The sequence below is a fragment of the Lytechinus variegatus genome, chromosome 1, assembly GCF_018143015.1.
Source record: "Lytechinus variegatus isolate NC3 chromosome 1, Lvar_3.0, whole genome shotgun sequence".
Taxonomy (NCBI): Eukaryota; Metazoa; Echinodermata; class Echinoidea; order Temnopleuroida; family Toxopneustidae; genus Lytechinus; species Lytechinus variegatus.
The window spans coordinates 11,453,558-11,474,139 of record NC_054740.1 but is presented as its reverse complement, the minus strand read 5'-3'; the positions used below and the strand labels follow the sequence as shown (position 1 = coordinate 11,474,139).

Here is a 20,582-nt window from a genome sequence, read left to right as displayed (position 1 = left end):
TCGAAAGCATATGGAGTGTCGTATATAGGTATACCGTCATTCTCTAATATAGTTCTCACTTATTTGTATCAAGATATTGAATTTTACAAAAAAGAATATATTCATATCTTATACGCTCGGTCAAGCCAACACGCAGTATTACTATACAGTATTAGTATTACTAACCTCGCATGTTGTGTGAGTGGCCAACACGGTACTTAATCTCTGAATTTATCTATCACCTATTACGCGCAATATAAGAACGATTCAGACGCGAAATAATTAAATGCTATCTCGGGGTGTTATCATTCCAAGCCTATTGCATGTCCCTGATCGTTTGTAGATATTGAAACTACGTAATAATCTTGATAAACAAATTTAATATCGAAGCGTAAATTGTTCACAATGATTCAGTATATACAAAGATAGTGTCGTAAAACTGAAAATAAACAATTGGACATTATACAAACAGGGAGTGGGATGTTATTGTCAATATATATTAAAAAAATATTCCTCGAGAAGAGGAAGGTGATTTGTTTCTTCCTTTTTTTTGTCTGCATTCAAATATGACCAAAACAGTATGAGACACAAAAAGAGGAGATCGAGATCATGATTCTCAAGTGGTCGTTCTAATATAGCTAAAATAGCGAACTGGGAAACATTATAATATGGAACATTCTTTTCGACATGTTTTAGTTCGCGAGGTTCTGATTTATGTGTATCGGAATGTGTATTCTGCCAGTAACTTGTACTTTGTCACAGTTCGTGTTTATTTTGAGTTCAAGTTCAAACCTCAACAATAGTTGTTTACATCCTAAGTACTGCAGTTCAGAATTTGGAACGAGTAGAATGAACATGACTCAGAGAGCCGGAAAGCGTAAAAGAAATGCGTAGAGTGAGACAGGAAAGGGTTGAGAGGGATGAAGGATGGAGAGGGAAGAGAAATAGAAAGGGTGAGATGGTATGGGTGGAGGAATAAGAATGAGAGAGGGGATGAGAGGGAGGGGAATGGACAAGGAGAGTAAGGAAATAGAAAAGAGAATGAAACAGAGAGACAGGCAGACAGAAAGAAAGATACATGTAGATAGATACATATAGATAGATAGATTGATAGATAGATAGATAAATAGATAGATAGATAGACAGACAGACAGACAGATAGATAGATAGATAGACAGATAGAAAGATGGAGAGGGAGGGAGTTGGGGGTAGGAGAGAGGCGAGCAGCTAAAGCGATCGAGAGACTCAACTATAAGGGAATCCGGGAGGATAAATAAGTTATGTGACTTTTTTCCATCTGGGGCATGAGTTAATGAGGTCTGACGTGCTGCCGAGTTAAAAGACGAAAAGACGAGATAGGTAAAATCTACTCTTTTCCTATCGAGCGCATATAAGAAAAAAGGACAGGGGGGGGGCATCTGAGCGCATATAGGAAAAAAGAACATCTGAGCGCATATAGGAAAAAAGAACAGGGGGAAAAAAGAACGTGATGCAAGCGACGGAGCTAAGTAACCAAAACTAGTCTCCCCATGTTTAAAAGAAATCCAGGAATTTGTACACAAAATTTGCAATGAAAAAGATCGGGCTTATTAATTCTGCAAGAAGTCGAAAACTACTCCCACCCCAACTCTCCCAACGGCCATGGAACGATTACCTGTTTTATCATTCTTCAAAGTTTGTAGATTCCAGGGCCCTATAGGAATGATTTTTTTTTTACTGGGGTGCTGATATAACTTTGACAACCCTCCAAAAAGAGAAAGAAGGGTTTTAACTGCAAAATATTATTCATTTTGCTTACTTTTCTCAATCTTTTAACACCTACCAGAATTCATGGGGGTGCTGCCTATGGAAAATAACACGCATCTTGGGGGTGATCACCCCCTGCACTCCGCATCCTAGGACCATGGCAGATTCGAACTACAAAATACAATTGGTTGATTTCACACCATCCAACATATGTGAAATTGATTTGTAAAAAATATTGTTAAAATTGACATTTTTGATAATGTCGTTCATTTCCAACTATTCTACATTATATTTCCTTTTCTTTACAGGCGGAAGAAAAAGCATCTATCGGGATGACAGCGACCGACCCCAACGCCCCTCCGTCTTATGAAGCCACGCAACAAGGTATAGTTTGTGCTATAAGTCTAGGACTTGATCTATTTTTAATTCTAAATAACAATAATTATGATAACACTATTCACGAAGGACATTTTTTTGGTAAATAACATTATACGTTAATTTAATTCTAATTCACTTGCCATTACAGTGTATAGAAAAAAACAACAACTGAAATATGTCGCCTATATCTAAATAATTTAGGACTAGATCTATATTGGGCGAATATTAGATTATACTTTGTCAAAAGTATAGACAAAAGGGAGAAAAGATCCATTCTTGATTCGCCCTATCACTAACTCTTGATCGAAGCATTCAAGTCGCGCCTATAGGACTAACCATTCCCACGAAAGAAAATGGCTCCGCATCTCTCTCTTTTAATGAGCGCTTAATAACATGAATAAGTCATTATGATTATTCAGCACGTGCCTGTATTTTTATTTTACAAGTGATACTTTTTATTGGAAAATATGAATGCAAATTCTCTCAAAAATAAGGAATGAAAAAGTGGATGGCATTTAAGAAAACAGCAGAGAAATTATCGATGGGTCTTTCCCAATCACCCCCCCCCCCTCCATGGCGACACCCTAATGTATTATGTATTAAAGCCCTAAATCGTTAATGCATATTTTTTTGTACGATATAAACAATGATTATGTTCTCAGCGTATAAAAGCGATCCTCTCGGTATTAAAATCATACCCATAAGCTGCATGCGGTTTTATATTTCGCATTAGATCTAGCTCATGATATGTGAATTCGTTGTTTAGTATGTGACATGTGTACATGTATTGCGGTTTTTTGGTATAACCACGATGTTGCCAAGAAATAATCCTTTTATTTCAATATGGTGGATGGAACACCCGAGTTAATAATCAGGGCTATGATTATTATGGTTACCGTATGTTCGTTATTCTGTTTATACGTCTTTATTTATTCCTGTCATAAAACAGTGTACAATCATTTGGATATTATGAGAGATCAACATACAAGTGCACCATATGAGTAAAGAGACGTTACGAACCCCCAGTTTGTCTTTTTGACCGCTACTATCAATAATGCTTATCAGTCAAACAGATAAGGTGGTGAATTACGTTTAAAAAAAATAATGAAAATGACTTTTTTGTAAAAATAAAAACAGCCTCTACCTTTATGTGGTAATGAGGGGCACATAAGTTTATACTCGAAAGCAGATGCATAACTCAGTGTACTTTGCGCATGTTGTGCCCTATCAAAAACGAAACAGGAATTCAGCAACGTGTTATCATATGTGTCAGGTAAAAAATGGCAGAGGTAAAATGGCAAAGGTAAAAATGGCAGAGGTATGAAAATGGCAAAGGTAAAAATGGCAGAGGTAAATATTGCAGAGGTAAAAAATTGGCAGAGGTAAATTGGCAGAGGCAAATATGGGAGTGACTTCTCTATCAAGAGTAATAGTATATAGTTATCATTCGCCTGACATTATTTTTTTGCGACTAGTAATGTTTTACACATCGTTTCGGTTTCGTTATCGCTAGTAAACATGAAAAACAAAATCACACATACAGCGATATGAGGTGTTTTTTTGTTATTTATTATTTGCCTGAAGTGCATGTCACGGTAAGGCATTTCATCATATTATTATGTCTTCATCTGCCTAACAACGGTATGTATACGAATTCAGTGGAGGAGTACCAAGAGGGCTTTTAAAAATAAATCAACAAAACGACAAATATTTTTTCATTCAATTAGAAGCAAAATGAAAAGTCACAGTTCTCATTCATCTTTTTATAACATTCCTGTCTGGGTGCCTCTTTTGATCCATAGCATTGCTAGGTTTACCTATAAAAAAGGAGGACGTTTTTACCTCAGCCATTTTTTACACCGAACCTTTTATCATCTATCTCTGAATTTTTAAACAATAAGACGCATGCATTGTTTCGAAATTAATGGCTCATATTTTCCTTTTGGTATCACTCACAGAACAAGAAACCAATGATTAACTCAAAAAGAATAAAGGCAGTACAAAGTACACGCAAAGCATCATGTTTATAATGGGATTTAAAGGTGAATCCTACCCAAATAATATGTTGTGTTTAGAGGAAAAAATCAGACAAGTACATAGGTGACATTTTGAATAATATCGGACAAATAAATAAATAAATAAATAAAATAAAAAGGTATGAGTATTTAAAAATTAAAAAATTCGTAATCTTTGCCCATCTTTAGCCATGAATACAGTACGTTAAAATGTGCCTCATTGGTGATGCCACAGTGATGTAAAGCAAAACCCACTATTCTGTTTACTCCAGTATATAAAATCGCACCCCCCCCCAAAAATACATTAAGTTATATATTTATTAAAGTTTCAAGAGGACATGAAACAATATTCTATCTCGGTCATACTTGAAAGAAAACCACAAATCCCTGATAATTAAGTACATGGCCTGAGGGGAAGTTGTCCTTAACAGTTGTCATATTTTACTATTTTACTTACCCAGTTGCCAATTGGAAATTTACATAGTCTTCTCAATTTTGATACAGCCATAACTTTCTTAAACACTTGTTCAATTTCGTTCAAAATTTCACCATTACGTGCTACATAATTTTCTCCTCTTTAATAACTTTTTAAGACCAATCTGGGATTCTCCTTCAATAACCTAATTTTCGATATTTGGAAATTCCAATCGTCATAATTTTCCAATTACTCTTTTAGTCTCAATAAAACTGAAATCTATCAAATAATCATGATATTGCAATTTGAGTTGCATGTTGAAAGAACTTTCGTCATTATCCGCAAATATGAGGATAATATCATAAGAAATGTTGAAGGGTCCAAGATAAATAAGTTGCGTATAATCATTGACAACTATAAAGATAAAGAAATGAGCAGAGCTTGGAGAAAGTAACAGATCTGCATTAGAACGGAAACAAGGAGTGGCACAAAGAACGGGGACACACTGGTTACTAGACAAGACAAAGTATAAAAAAAGATCGTCTTTCCACATACGATGGTCTTCTTGGACTGGCGACTTTATGAAGGGCTTGACCCGCGTGGGGACACGTGTCCTCTCAGCGAGCCCCCTCAGTCAATCTGCAACTATCTTAATTACCGTTCCTGGTAATCAATATTACCCTGAAATCTAGTAAAAAAATATTAACAATAATTCAACTGTATTCAAATTGTTAGATTACACGTTTGCATTATTCTGTATAAGACGAGGGATCGATTGACCCATTATATCATATTTTTTCCAATTATTTCCCTTACTAGCCAGGGTCCTTGAGACGATTATGAAATAAGGGTTGCTGGTGTTGAAAAGCAAAAAAAAAAAAGGTTCGTTCCAAAATTGAGCCGACGTATGGTGGAGGATGCTTCAACACCCCCAGCACCTCCGCTCATTGGTGGCGAAAGCCAAATATTTTAGGGGGACCACCAATTTTTTTTTGACAAGCAAAAAAAAAGGGTTATCAACCCAAAATTTTAGTAGGGACGCATGCAGGAAACAAAAATGACAAACAAAAAGGTTATCAACAAACAATATAGGGGGATCGTCCCCCACCTCAAATTTAGGGGGGGGGGCACGTCCCCCTCCCCCGCTTCCGCCGCCTATATGCATCCACTTCCCAGGGGCCATGTTACCAGCATAAATACGTGAACATGCACAGTGTAATATTTCATTATTAAAAATGGATAATATAACATTATTCAATCACATGCTATGCTTTATAATTTCGTTATTTATAGTGCGTAAGTACATGTACATGTAGGCCTACTAGTGTTAGATTACTAGTAGTTTGCACCCGAGTTTGCATTTAATGCCTCTTTATGCAACACAGTGTTACAAATCAATATTTATCTGTAAGCTTCAAAGCACAACCGTTTAGATTTTCCTTTTTACGTGTGCATTCGTGCGCGTTATCGGATCCAATCTACATAATAGACAGGGTCACATTATAATAGTGATCTATATTTACTAGTACACAATCCATATCACAAAACACACGACAGTCACTTATAAACAATTTACCACGATTCGTAATATTATGTGTATTCGGCTTCCCGTCTTTATTTCAACCTGCAGGCCTAAACAGTGGAATAATAATTATACAGTTGAAAAAAAAAAGATTTAGCAGGGTAGTCATTACCCACTACACTGGTCCCACTACTATATCGTACCATGGAGGGGGGGGGGGGCATTCTGCCCCCCTGACAGATTTTTGTTGTTGTTTTTACCTCTCCTGACGAGGTGTCCGAGGTACGCCCTTGCATGAACGGGGTAGTCTGCGACTCGGCAAGACCTTACGATATCTAATGTGATGTTCATATTAGAAGTCGAGTGACGTAGGCCGAATTACACACGACGGATGACTGATCTTTCGTCTATGTCTAAAAAGCCAAATTAGCAAACTGGCAAGCTTGCATTTCTCATGGTATCAGATGGTCTTCCTACTCATATTAATTCATTGGTAGTAGGAAATCTGCATCCATTGTCCTAAGACTACCGTACAATTTCCCGGGCCTCCAGTGGAATTTCTCTGGTTTTGTCCTACTATACGGTATTTGTAATTAGGGGGAGTGTGTTAAGGAGACGATATGGACGTGATTAAGAAACTGAAAAGACCGTCATCATGAAGACTCGTTTCATGCGATTCATCACATCTAGAAGTATCGCAGAGATGTCTCCGAGAAATGATCGTAATTCCAAGAATGCAGGCCACTGGCGCAACGGATCAAAGCCCAAATGAACTGTGTAGTGTCCTGTATCCCATGACCGCTTTATCATAACATCATTCGGGTGCATGTTCGTGTTTGATGTAGAGCTAGAAAATGATAATGCAAAAATAATTTGAATGATTGTTATTTCAGACAAATGCTAACAATATCTTTAAGTTCATTTTTTATTTAATTTTAAATCAAACAATTTTTTTTTAATTATGTGTTTTATTGGTATTCAAAATCATATTTAATCACAATATTTACAGGTAATTGGAAATGATTTGAAACATTTCAAAAGCAGTAAAATCATTTCATTTCATCACAATCAATTTGACGTTTACCTTGTGAGCTTTCGCCTATTATTATATTATGCAGGCTTCTTCAGACCCCGGCTTCAGTCTAGCGCCGACTCGCCGTAAATGATCTATTTTATGGTGAAGTATCAGCAGCGCAGTAGTCTGTGAGATATTATATATTTTTTGTTTTATATTTTTATATTGTGCAGGCTTCTTCAGACCCCGGCTTCAGTCTAGCGCCGACTCGCCGTAAATGATCTATTTTATGGTGAAGTATCAGCAGCGCAGTAGTCTGTGAGATATTATATATTTTTTGTTTTATATTTTTATATTGTCATTAGATCCCGCCGGTCCACCATCTTACAATTCTCTGTTCGGCCAAATCCAGAGCGAGAGAGAGAAAAACAGCAATCCTGTTAGTTTCATCGGATCCGTCGCTAGGATCCTGCTCAGCACATGTAAGTTTAATTGGTGATCCAGGGCGGTGCTTCAGAAAACTGTTCGTATATACGCATGACTGAATGCACGACTTGAAAGCGTTCTTATACAGTGCGTATCAAAAAAAAGTTTACACTTAGAAAAAGTCCTGTAAAATTTTCCATTTGTAGTATTCTGAAGATTTTTCCACATTTAAACATTAGTACATATCCATTTAAGCAACTGACGATATAACTGTCGAAAAATATTTCCGCTTGAGTGAGCACCACTTACTTTTGAAAAGTTAGTGAAAAATGATTTGCGCAGAAATTTGAAATAGTTACGCGAATAAAAGTAGACCTTAATCATGAAGAATACATTGAATTTAGCTATTAAAATTTATTTGAAGATATCTTTTATGTTTTTTAAACTTGTTTCCTTGCCCAAAACACTTCGAAGAGTGCCATTGCGCCCCACCCCACTCCCCCACACACCGAGGCCATCGTCACGACATTCGCTTTGCACTGAGCTGTGATTTTCATGAAATGGCTAAGGCTTGATTTTCATTTTGTTAATCATTATCAAGCTTGGGAAAAGTGTGGAGAAACAAGTATTAAATGAAAAATGAAATGTAAACATACTTTAATTGATAAAAACTTAATGAACATTTTTTGGAGATGTCTGATGTAAGCTTTTGTTTAGATTTAGTTATGTCCTCATATCCAGCTGGCACAAAAAGGGTAAAGGTTGTGCGTACTAAGTGTAAACATTTTAATTTTGGTGGCAAGTTGTTACAAAATGCTTGCATTTATCCGTTTTGTTTCAATTAACCAAAAGCACAAGTATGGGAAATGATTCGCAGGGTAAGTTTGATTTCACCTTTTCTCCTTGACACCGCATGAAAAACGGGCATTTCTGCGCAAACAGATTTCTGCGAGCTTTACAAAAATGGACAGTGCTCACTCAAGTGTAACATTCAGTCAAAACTTTTGCTTTCATTTGATAGATGAGACCCACACCAAAGAAAATGTGTGAAAAAATTACAAAAAATGTATATTTTTTAATTCCCAGGTCTTTTTCAAAGTGTAAACTTTTTTTGATACGCACTGTATAGGGCTAACACCATAAATGGCTATATTATCAGCCGTAAGTAAATCATGCGTAACTTTACCGAACAACTTGATGAAATGACCGTATGGCAAGCCGCATTGATATATATTGTGATTTTGTGATATCACGAATTCGAATTACTGATATCACTAATTCGAATTACTGATATCACTAATTCGATTTAGTGATATCACTAATTCGATTTAGTGATATCACCAAATCGAATTAGTGATATCACTAATTCCCATATGTTTTTCACACAAATCCCTTTTTTGATATCAAGAAATAGAATTTGTGATATCATTAAATCGAATTAGTGATATCACTAAATCGAATTAGTGATATCACAAATTCGAATTTGTGATATCACTAAATGAATTTGTGATATCAAAAATTCGAATTAGTGATATCACTAATTCGAATTAGTGATATCACTAATTCGATTTAGTGATATCACTAATTCGATTTAGTGATATCACTAATTCGAATTAGTGATATCACAAAATGACAAAAGAAATTTAGCACTCATGTTGTGAAAGATATCGCTTTGATTTCGAGTTTTACTTTAGTGCTAGAATTCACGTGGTATTTTGAGCTTTACTTTAGTGCTAGAATTCACGTGGTATTTTGAGCTTTACTTTAGTGCTAGAATTCACGTGGTATTTTGAGCTTTACTTTAGTGCTAGAATTCACGTGGTATTTTGAGCTTTACTTTAGTGCTAGAATTCACGTGGTATTTTGAGCTTTACTTTAGTGCTAGAATTCACGTGGTATTTTGAGCTTTACTTTAGTGCTAGAATTCACGTGGTATTTTGAGCTTTACTTTAGTGCTAGAATTCACGTGGTATTTTGAGCTTTACTTTAGTGCTAGAATTCACGTGGTATTTTGAGCTTTACTTTAGTGCTAGAATTCACGTGGTATTTTGAGCTTTACTTTAGTGCTCAAATTCAGCTCTGTTTCTATCGCTAGTTTAGCGTTTTAATTCACTTGGTATTTATTACATTGATGCAAAAAATAACCTGTGATCTAAACCTTTACATTAGTGCAATAATTCAGTTCTGATTTTTTTTTGCACTTTATTCGTTTAAATCGATTGGCAACATATCAAGAATGAAATTAAGGATATGTTGCCAATTTCTATGTAATCATTCAGTATTCTCTTTTGACGTATGATATTTTGGGGTTTGTTTTTTTATTACAAAAAATGAACAACTTATACTTTATTTGCATTTTTATGGTTGAAATTTAGTTTTGAGTGGCACATTAGACAAAAAAAATGAACGCTAATTGTGCAAAAATTGGCAACATATCAGTAATTCATTTCGTGATATGTTGCCAATTTGTTGTTTTTAAATATTATTATTATTTTTTCGACATCGCGTCTACTACACACTCTCGCTAAACTACACTCACGTTGCCACAATCTTCATGTGCCAATCCATCATTAATTATCTCTTCATGTTTTATGGACAATTCCAAATTTGAGTACCGTAAGTAACGGTGTATTAACCGCACCTTTTTCTCGGCGGGGCAGAAGCATAAGTCGGGGGTGCGGTTTATACACGGTGACGGGTCTGAGCCAGCCCGCCGTAACCCCTCCCGTACATGTACGATGTCTGCCAGTTCACAACACATCGAGTGGCCGGGCGTAGCCGCCCAGGCAATGTCGTTTAGAGGGGTATGAGCCGCGGGGAATGGGAAGCGATTATTGCAATATTAATTAAATGTTGTCCATAACAAACGCACCCACCTTCATGACACTAATTTTGACTTTATTCTCGATTCAAAGTAGTGAAGTTCCCTTACAACGCAATCTCTAAGCTCACTCAACTCTCGCTCAGCGGTGACAAAATATTACCGATTATTATCCATACAGACAATTTTAGAGCCCAAATACAAGTGTTATTTTGTTGGTGCACTCGACCCACTTAAAAAGTTTGTTGAACTCGCCTAATATTTTTTCCGAGGTGACACAATATTGAAAATATTGGACGACTAGAAGGGGAATTCCCGAAGTGTACGCACCACTCATCGCGCGCGCATGGCAATGGCAAATGCGCACTCTGTGTGTTGAACTGTGATGTAACTGCAGAGTGATGAACAATTCCTATTAAATTTTTTCTACTGAGGCTGCAGCAAATCTCTAAATGCAGAGAAAACCAACAACTATTAGGAAGTTTGGAGATATATTCGCTTTAATTTCATTTTATCCTATAATAATTTGAATATATTTTAGAAATTGAGGCACAGGAAATACTATTTTTTGCATGATAAATCGAGTGCGTAGCTTTAGGACCCCTTCTACATCGGGCGGCGAAATCAAGAGGTGTTCGAAAAACACGACGGGATTTTCGTATTAGTGAGTTTTGTGATATTTTCTACTTGGTTAATGATCTTTAGAATGTTTGCCACAAATTAGTGAAATATTAAAATTGTTGAAATATTAAAATTGGGACAGTTTTTATTGTTTGAAAACAAAGTGCGTAGCTTTAGGTCCCCCCATCATACAGCCGCGAGAGTCTCAGGGCGGGAGGGTAAGTTAAAAATTATTTGCTAAAATTCTCTGTATGAATAATAATCATAATACTGGATGTCCCATTTTTCGGTCAATACAAGGAAATATAGGACTCGCTTTGCAAAATATTGGACTCGTCTTCGACTCGTCCAATATTTATGCAAAGCTCGTCCAATATTTCCTTGTATTAACCTCAAGGCCATCCAATATTATATAAGTATGCCGCGTCTCTTTAAATTCGCCAGGGAACTTCACTACTTTGAATCGAGAATAAAGTCAAAATTAGTGTCATGAAGGTGGGTGCGTTTGTTATGGACAACATTTAATTAATATTGCAATAATCGCTTCCCATTCCCCGCGGCTCATACCCCTCTAAACGACATTGCCTGGGCGGCTACGCCCGGCCACTCGATGTGTTGTGAACTGGCAGACATCGTACATGTACGGGAGGGGTTACGGCGGGCTGGCTCAGACCCGTCACCGTGTATAAACCGCACCCCCGAGAAAAAGGTGCGGTTAATACACCGTTACTTACGGTACTCAAATTTGGAATTGTCCATAAAACATGAAGAGATAATTAATGATGGATTGGCACATGAAGATTGTGGCAACGTGAGTGTAGTTTAGCGAGAGTGTGTAGTAGACGCGATGTCGAAAAAATAATAATAATATTTAAAAACAACAAATTGGCAACATATCACGAAATGAATTACTGATATGTTGCCAATTTTTGCACAATTAGCGTTCATTTTTTTTGTCTAATGTGCCACTCAAAACTAAATTTCAACCATAAAAATGCAAATAAAGTATAAGTTGTTCATTTTTTGTAATAAAAAAACAAACCCCAAAATATCATACGTCAAAAGAGAATACTGAATGATTACATAGAAATTGGCAACATATCCTTAATTTCATTCTTGATATGTTGCCAATCGATTTAAACGAATAAAGTGCAAAAAAAAAAATCAGAACTGAATTATTGCACTAATGTAAAGATTTAGATCACAGGTTATTTTTTGCATCAATGTAATAAATACCAAGTGAATTAAAACGCTAAACTAGCGATAGAAACAGAGCTGAATTTGAGCACTAAAGTAAAGCTCAAAATACCACGTGAATTCTAGCACTAAAGTAAAGCTCAAAATACCACGTGAATTCTAGCACTAAAGTAAAGCTCAAAATACCACGTGAATTCTAGCACTAAAGTAAAGCTCAAAATACCACGTGAATTCTAGCACTAAAGTAAAGCTCAAAATACCACGTGAATTCTAGCACTAAAGTAAAGCTCAAAATACCACGTGAATTCTAGCACTAAAGTAAAGCTCAAAATACCACGTGAATAAAAGGCACAAATTACAAAATGAATTTGAGCACAATACTAATGCTCGAAAACAAAAGTGAAATTCTGCGTAAAATCAATGTTTAAATGTTTGTACATTTTGTGATATCACAAATTCGATTTTGTGATATCACTAATTCGAATTAGTGATATCACTAAGTCGAATTAATGATATCACAAAATCGTATTAGTGATATCACTAAATGAATTTGTGATATCAAAAATTGGAATTAGTGATATCACATATTCGATTTAGTGATATCACTAATTCGATTTAGTGATATCACTAATTCGATTTAGTGATATCACAAATTCATTTTGTGATATCACAAATTCGAATTAGTGATATCACTAATTCGATTTAGTGATATCACGAATTCTATTTCTTGATATCAAAAAAGGGATTTGTGTGAAAAACATATGGGAATTAGTGATATCACTAATTCGATTTGGTGATATCACTAAATCGAATTAGTGATATCACTAAATCGAATTAGTGATATCAGTAATTCGAATTAGTGATATCAGTAATTCAAATTCGTGATATCAAAAAATCACAATATATATCAATACGGCTTGCCATACGACCGCCCCGATAAATGGTTCTGGAAGAAAGAGCTAGAGCGAGAGAATAGAAATGAGAGAGAGAATTAGAGAGGGGGAGGAGTTCTCGAGATTGTCTGGGTGCATGGCCCCACTTTTCCCTTAACTATTGCCTTAAAGCCCAAAAGGTCACCTCCAATTCCCACTGCGACTTCACTTTGCTCAGACTCTGAAAATATGGCTTACGTAACAAGTCTTGAATACACTCTAGTCTTGAATACACGTACGAAGTCGCTGAAAGATTACAATGATGTTTTTCCTTCAAACACAAATATATTGCTGAACCGCAGATCAATATCAAGGGTGGTTCAACAAATTACCAAAAATGGACCGCACTGGAAAAAAAAACCCAACAGAAAGAGAGATTACCAACATTAACGGAGAAAAAATAACAAGCACAGAACAAAGGGGGGGTTACTGAAGGGTGGCAAACTGGCAATTGTTTTTCAGTACAAGTTTTGTTGAAAAGTCGAAAAAGTACCCACTTTGCCCAGTGGTGGATACAGGTAGAGGCAACCCCCTTTGATAGCACTACCGTACCTACGGGGGGGGGGGGCAGTCTACCCCCCTGACCAGCCACATCCCATGCAAAGGACGTATCCCTGCCCCCTGACGAGCTTGAAAGACCTTTTTCGCCCCCCCCCCGAGGAGCGTGAAGACTTTTTTTTTTTGCTTGTCAAATTGTTTGGACGGTTTTGCCTCCCTTTGGAAAATCCTAGGTACACCACTGTTTGATAGCCATAAAAAGAATATTTGTTAGGTGAAAACGTAGTATACGCAAATGAGGACTTTTTTTGCTTGCCTATAAGATTGGGAATGAAGACAAATTTTTCTGTACAATTAAAAATGCTCCCCCACCTTTGGGAAAATCCTGGCTCCTCTCCTGACATTACCCCCCCGCACCCGAGTCTCTACAACTATACTTCGGTATGAAGGGGGAGGGCAACAGACGAAACAAATTTGACAATGAAATTGATTTAATGATTGAGCAATTTTAAGCAAATTAATCGATATGATATTGCCACTAAAATAGGCAAATCTTCTATCTTAATAGCAAAGAATTTCTCAACGACAAATATGTGATTGCCTGTCAAAATATAATTGGTAATTTTTCTTTTCTAAAGAGCATCGATGCAGTCCTGAATATCACTGTTCAGCTAAGTATTATCATTTGAAATTAATCATTCATTTCATTTTCTTTCCGTAGTTATCGTGACATTATTCATGGCTATGATGCTTGCAATCCCCATCACAATGATTGTCATAGGTAAGTATAAACCATTAATGGAAAGTCAGTCAAGCATAGACATGCAAATTTTTTCCAAAACCCCCCCTCTTTTCTGTTAATCATTATTACCATTATTGAAAAAGTATTGTTTTAGTTCCCTTACTGGAACTCCCTTCCCTCATCCATTCTTGTTTCCCCTTATCCAAATGTATTCAAACAAAGACTCAAATTATATCTTTTATCTCACGATTTGGATTAACGATAATTTGACCAAAGCCCTTGTTTTGTATTTGTAATGTATTTATATGTATATGAAGGTATTTATTAATGTATTTTAATGTATTTCAACTTTTCTTCTCATATTCCTTTCTAAAAGAAATGTTTTTAATTCTTCAATTATGTGACTTTCTCTCGTAGGATTACTGCCTCGACAAAGAATGAATATTTTGTAGTATTCCTCAATTCCATCCTTTTCTTGATATCTCTGTATCAGTTTATGTGACACAAACATGTTTACATGTATATCTTTGTCTCTTTTTGTTTTGACAATCTATTATTATGCCCACATGCATTTCTCTGTATATATATTTTTATCGGAATTGAAAATAAATGAATATTTATTGAATTGAATTGAAAACCACATCTCAAGCATGCAATGACACGATCGGAATTGTCAGGATGCAATTTTAACTTATCTAATGTTTCTATCAATTATGGAAAAAAATATAATGTTTGAAAGGTCAGTCATAGCTAGAATAAGAAGAATTTTTTGTTATAACATCACCGAGAGAGGACGCTCAATCTGAACGACCATCAAATTGAAAATTCCATAAAGAAGCGGTCAATGAAACTTCGGTCAATAAACCTTTGAAGGTAGGCATTGTAGAATAATACTTCAATGTGAATCACAATACTTAATGAATCTTTGCCTCGGCTTTATACAGGCCTCAATAATCCATTGAACACAGTAATTGATATATTTTTTGCTCTGTACATAATAAGTTTTTGCTCTAACAAAAATGAAAACTATTTCTTTTTTGTCAGGGTCCATTTACATAGACGACTGTCCTGTTGAGTATCTCATTCCCATTTATCTGATCACCATGGGAGCGGCTTATATTGTAAAATCATTGATTGACTTGAAGGGAAGGTTTCAGAAATCAAGACTTCCTAAGGAAGAACAGGCCGACTTCAAACCAAACAAAGTAGAGAGCGGACTCAGCCACCTCCTTGGAACGTTCTGCTTCGCCTTTTTCATTGCCGGTGAATATTATACAGATAATATTATTGCCTACCTAGAGTTTGAATATTATACAAATATTGCCTACCTAGCGTTTGAATACCATATATAGAGTTAAAATATAACGATATTGCCTACGTAGATTTTGAATATTATACAAATATTGCATACCTATAGAGTTGGAATATTACACAGATATTGCCTACCTAGAGTTGGAATATTACACAGATATTGCCTACGTAGACTTTGAATCATATAGATATTGCCTACCAAGAGTTTGAATATTATACAGATATTGCCCACCTTGAGTTTGAACATTTTGAATATTATACAGATAATGCCTACCTAGAGTTTGAATATTATACAGGTATTGCCCAACTAAAGGTTTAATACAACATTTCATTCTATAACATTTCGTTCTATCCCCAGGGATTGAATTTTATATTTTGCCCTGATCGAGCGCGTAGCGCAGCGCTGTGGCTGAGGGAAAAATTGTCCCGAGGGAAATTATAGCTCAGAGGGGAGTTACTTATTAAGAGACGGACCTGGAGATATCTGTTATATGTCGATTTTACCTTACGAGTTTGCATTTTGTGATATGGCTTTAATTAACTCGCAATGCTTGTTGTTGCTCTGATCTGTCTACTTCATAATAGTAAAAAATACATTCACACCAACAAAATCGTTGGTGAGGAAAGAAAGATGACAGAATGCTTCCAAACATTGTTGATTTCTCCATACAGATCAACAGGCCATTATAATTCTCGTTTTAGTTTTTTTTTCACGTAGATCAACCTACAATTCACAAACCATCCACTGTCCAATATTGACCTAACTATCTGTGGCTGTTTTCATTGGAAACATTTATGTTCATAGCTTAAATGAGGTTAATACCCGGGTTAATACGTAGTAACCTACCTGATTGATAACACTGAATAATGATGTTTAGTATAAGCAAAAAGAGAGCCGACTTCTTCAGGTCTGTTCTTCTGCAACAGAGACGATAGCCAAGAATATTATTAACCTTTATAGTTTTAATACCCCGTTGATACCCAATTGACTGGATTTTTGCCTAACCCCCTTAATCGAATGAGCTCTTACTTCTTCTGTAATATGAGGTATTGTGTGACCACCCAACTCGAAAATCACAATAAGGAGCATTAGATTTGCGACACAACACTGCTGGTGCCAAGGCCTGCATTTTTGGCCAAAAATATATCTATGCGCACGCGCATGACAATCTGCTTTGCACCAACGCATTAACCCCCCCCCCCCACTTATAACTGCGTCACGAAAATCGCGTCGTTAGGCATGTTAGGTTCTCTGTACAATTTTCTTACGGATTTATGTACGGATAGGGTGTACGATTTTGTTTAACGCAGAGATACACGGATTTGTCAAAATCGTAGCCCTTATATTAATCGTTGGGATATTATACGATCAGCACATGGGCATGGTATGAACGGGCATCGTATGATTAGCGCGCAAACAGAGCAAGGGCATGGTCGTCCGGACATCGTATGATTAGCGCGCAAACACCGTAGCATGATCGCCGTAGGGACTCTGTATGGTTTTATCTTTGGCCATTTCCGATGGCCTCAGTATCGAGGATACAATACTAGTAGCATGTACATGCAACTAAAACTGAAGACTAATTCATCGTTCGATGATCGTAGCAATAGCTAAATTTTCAATGATTTTCATTTCAATCTCTATAATTATTCCCTTCCCTTGTGTTTCTTTTTCTTTGCATCAGGAAATGTATGGATCTACTCGAATTACAAGCCCAACACCTCTGACAGTTCTAGCGATGACTACTGCCACCCAACGCTCTACTACTTTGCCTTCTGGGTGACCACGGTCTGCTACATCATTGCAGGTTTATTCTGTTTCTGCGGCTGCTGTATCGGCTGTATGGCCAGCTGCTGTGCCACGGCTGGCGCGGCAACCGGTCCATCTTCGGAGGCCGGAAAGAGAGATGTCCCCTAGTTTGATGACAATGATCGGTATAGTGATTAGATGGAAGTTAGGATTTCGTTAATTGTGATGAATAGATGATGATGAGTCTTCAAAATGGGAGGGAAATTTTCATACCGTTTCCACTTCATACAAATGTTGTGATGGTAGCATCCTTTTCTTTTGTAGTCTATCTTTGCTTAAAAAGGGAATATAATGCTTTGTGTCTTTATTGTATTCACGAAGCCAACGTACGTTGATTGCTTGACAGATCTTATTAATCATTCTTGATCACGCTGATAATATGGTCACAAATTAAGAATAAGACGAACAGTGACGAAAATATAAAGAAAACGGGGTTGGGCTAGGGGTTTCAGCACCACTTTTCTATTCAAAACTGTGTGAAAAACGTAAAACTTACTATCTGATGATGATTTTTTTTTGCATGGCTAGTACCCCCCCGTTCGACTCGACCCCCAATTTCAAAATCGTTCCACGGCCCTGAACAACAGCAAATCTGGGGCCCGTCACACAAAGCTTAGCAATGATCGTAGAACATTTTTCTCTGATTGATTCCATTGACTACAATGTACAATCAATCGTAAAATCAAGCTTACAATAATTGCCAACCTCGGGGCCAACCTTTGTGTTACGGGACCTTGGTTAAGGGCCCCTTTTAAACCTTCCAAAGGAAAAAAATCACTCCTGACAATAGCACCCGGTTAGGGATTGTGAAATGATGTAGAGTTTGAAGTTGGCAACTTCGTGAATTTCATACGGCTAGGTGTCGAATTTGACATTTCTTTCAATTATCAATATATTGGTACGTGAACAGCGGCAAATACAGTCCTTATCACATTTAATTTTCTTTTAACCTATCGATAATCATGATATTTATGTGAGCTAGCAGTTTATTTTTGTAAATAATAATGTATTTATGGTATTTTGTTGTGTATTAATGCACCAGGACCACACGTCTTTCAGTTAGCACGTAGCATTACGAAGATTATTACAATATTTATGGAATTTGAATTCGGTTCAACTCTTAAATAAAATATTAAACACAGCGACATTGAACCTCGAAGAGGTGGTCCCTTCATGGGCTCTTTTCAAGCCGCTGCATGATGGGATAGCATCACCTGTAGCCGAAATGTATTTCCATAGCTTCATTTTCCGGTTCCATGAAATTTGCTCCCGCAACAATTGCTCCGAAGGAAAATCTTCACGTATAGCCAAACATAAAATCCAACCTCCATAACTAAAACCTCCCCCCCCCTTTTTTTTTTTTTACATTATTCTGAACCACAAACTATATTACAATCATAACTCTAACCCTATGCCCTCTGAAAGATATCAAGACCGGAGCGCATGTCGCAGGAGCAATTGCCGTGTCACCAGTGGTTAAAGGTTTCCACCCCTCTTTTGTTGTATATAGTAGGATTGAGTTGGCACGATGTGTGGTTTACAATGAACACAAACATGGTTTGAAGAGATACATTGGGATATGATGTTCAAGGTTTAAAAACAGCATCTTTTCCGTTGCCGATGATCATTAGGCTCTGTTTATTGGATTTCATAATTTGGATAAAAGGTGATAGGCGTTTATTGTAACTTTTATCGTTAACTTATTTACCTACAGTATATTTTATTTTCATCTCATTGTACAGTTTATGCCTTAATGTGTTTTTACAGTAAAGATTAATATCCATGACGTATAAGCCCGGCACCCTAACGATAGTGCTGGAAACAAGGTATTATTTAACCATTCAACATTTTTCTACCATCAATACGATTGCCTCGACTGATCTGATACGATCTTATACTTCTGATACGATCATTGCGATCACTCGCCGATTAAGACCACCGTTTCAATCGAGGTGCAAACCGTGGCGGAAGGAACTACACTCTCAAAATGTTGGGCAACATACTGTCTACACAACAATTGGCGTAAAAAAATATCCAACTCTGTGCAGTTTTCACCCAAAGCGCACATTATTGGTTTAAAACTACCCAGAATTGGATAAAGTTTTAACCAATTGTTGTGTGAACAGTATGTTGCCAGAAATTTTAAAGAGTGGAAGTATAATACCTAACAAATTATTGTAAATACTTTATACCAGTGCAACAAATTACTACGATCGTTTTGGTAACATGAATTTCTCGTGTGAGTAATGACGATTTCACCGCGTCAGCATGATATTAAACAAATAATTGCAGTAATCATTTGTAAAAATATTAATTGTTTGTATTTCATGTCATAATTAACAGGGTTTTTTTTCTAACACTTTGTTATGGATGAACAAATAAATATTTACATACGACTATCCTTATAATTTATGTATTTTGTTTCTTATTCTTTGTATAGCTGTGCTCCAAATGAGACATGAAATGGGAGAGTAAAAATGGAAATAACAATAAATACCATCTTCCACTAGGGCACATCTGATAGCGTTTTGCTATCTAAAACATTCGATATGCTAAACTTAACAGGCCCAACAAACCGCCTTTTCACACGGTAAAAAAACTCGTAATTTGAATGATGATTCCAGTGAAAAATAAGGCTAATGACAAGCACGTGTGAAACCAATCTAGAATAACGAACGCTACTCACAATTACAATAGCAATCATCACTACAATGGTGATTCAAGATTCACGTGTGAAAAGGCCCAAAGATGGGTGATTCAGTTCAGACAGCCATTTTGATAAACAATGCTTGGTATTTCAATCGGTAATACTCGGTCATTTCGCAAACGGTTTTTGAAAAGCGGATACCCGATCGCTGATGCCTCCCTGACTTTTGTATAGGGACCGCAAATAGTATGTAATTTCATGTCAAAATGATATAAAACCAACGAAAAGTATCGGCATTTTAAACCAAGTGAGAGGATTTCATTTTATCTCTCGAACAGGGGTCAAAAAAATGATTCCTTGTAGTATATAGATTGCCGAAGATATGACGTCAAATATTTCATTCCACAATTCGTTTTTCTTAATATAATAATTTTCAATTTGTTTCATTTTTAATTTCCATAATCAAATATGCTTAAATGTGCAAACATGGACATTCGACTAAGATTT

General features: G+C 36.4%; 1 protein-coding gene across 1 annotated transcript in view; it reads left to right on the top strand.

Annotated features, from left to right (window-relative positions):
• Positions 1-19,424, top strand: part of LOC121429626 (transmembrane protein 272-like) — a 19,897-nt gene extending 473 nt beyond the window's left edge. Inside the window, exons 2-6 of the mRNA XM_041626797.1 lie at positions 2,034-2,109; positions 7,436-7,552; positions 14,287-14,346; positions 15,352-15,570; positions 17,304-19,424. Of these exons, the coding sequence (XP_041482731.1) occupies positions 2,034-2,109; positions 7,436-7,552; positions 14,287-14,346; positions 15,352-15,570; positions 17,304-17,536 (705 nt within the window). The 3' untranslated portion in view covers positions 17,537-19,424. The remainder of the gene's footprint in view (positions 1-2,033; positions 2,110-7,435; positions 7,553-14,286; positions 14,347-15,351; positions 15,571-17,303) is intronic.
• The last annotated feature ends 1,158 nt before the right edge of the window (positions 19,425-20,582 follow it).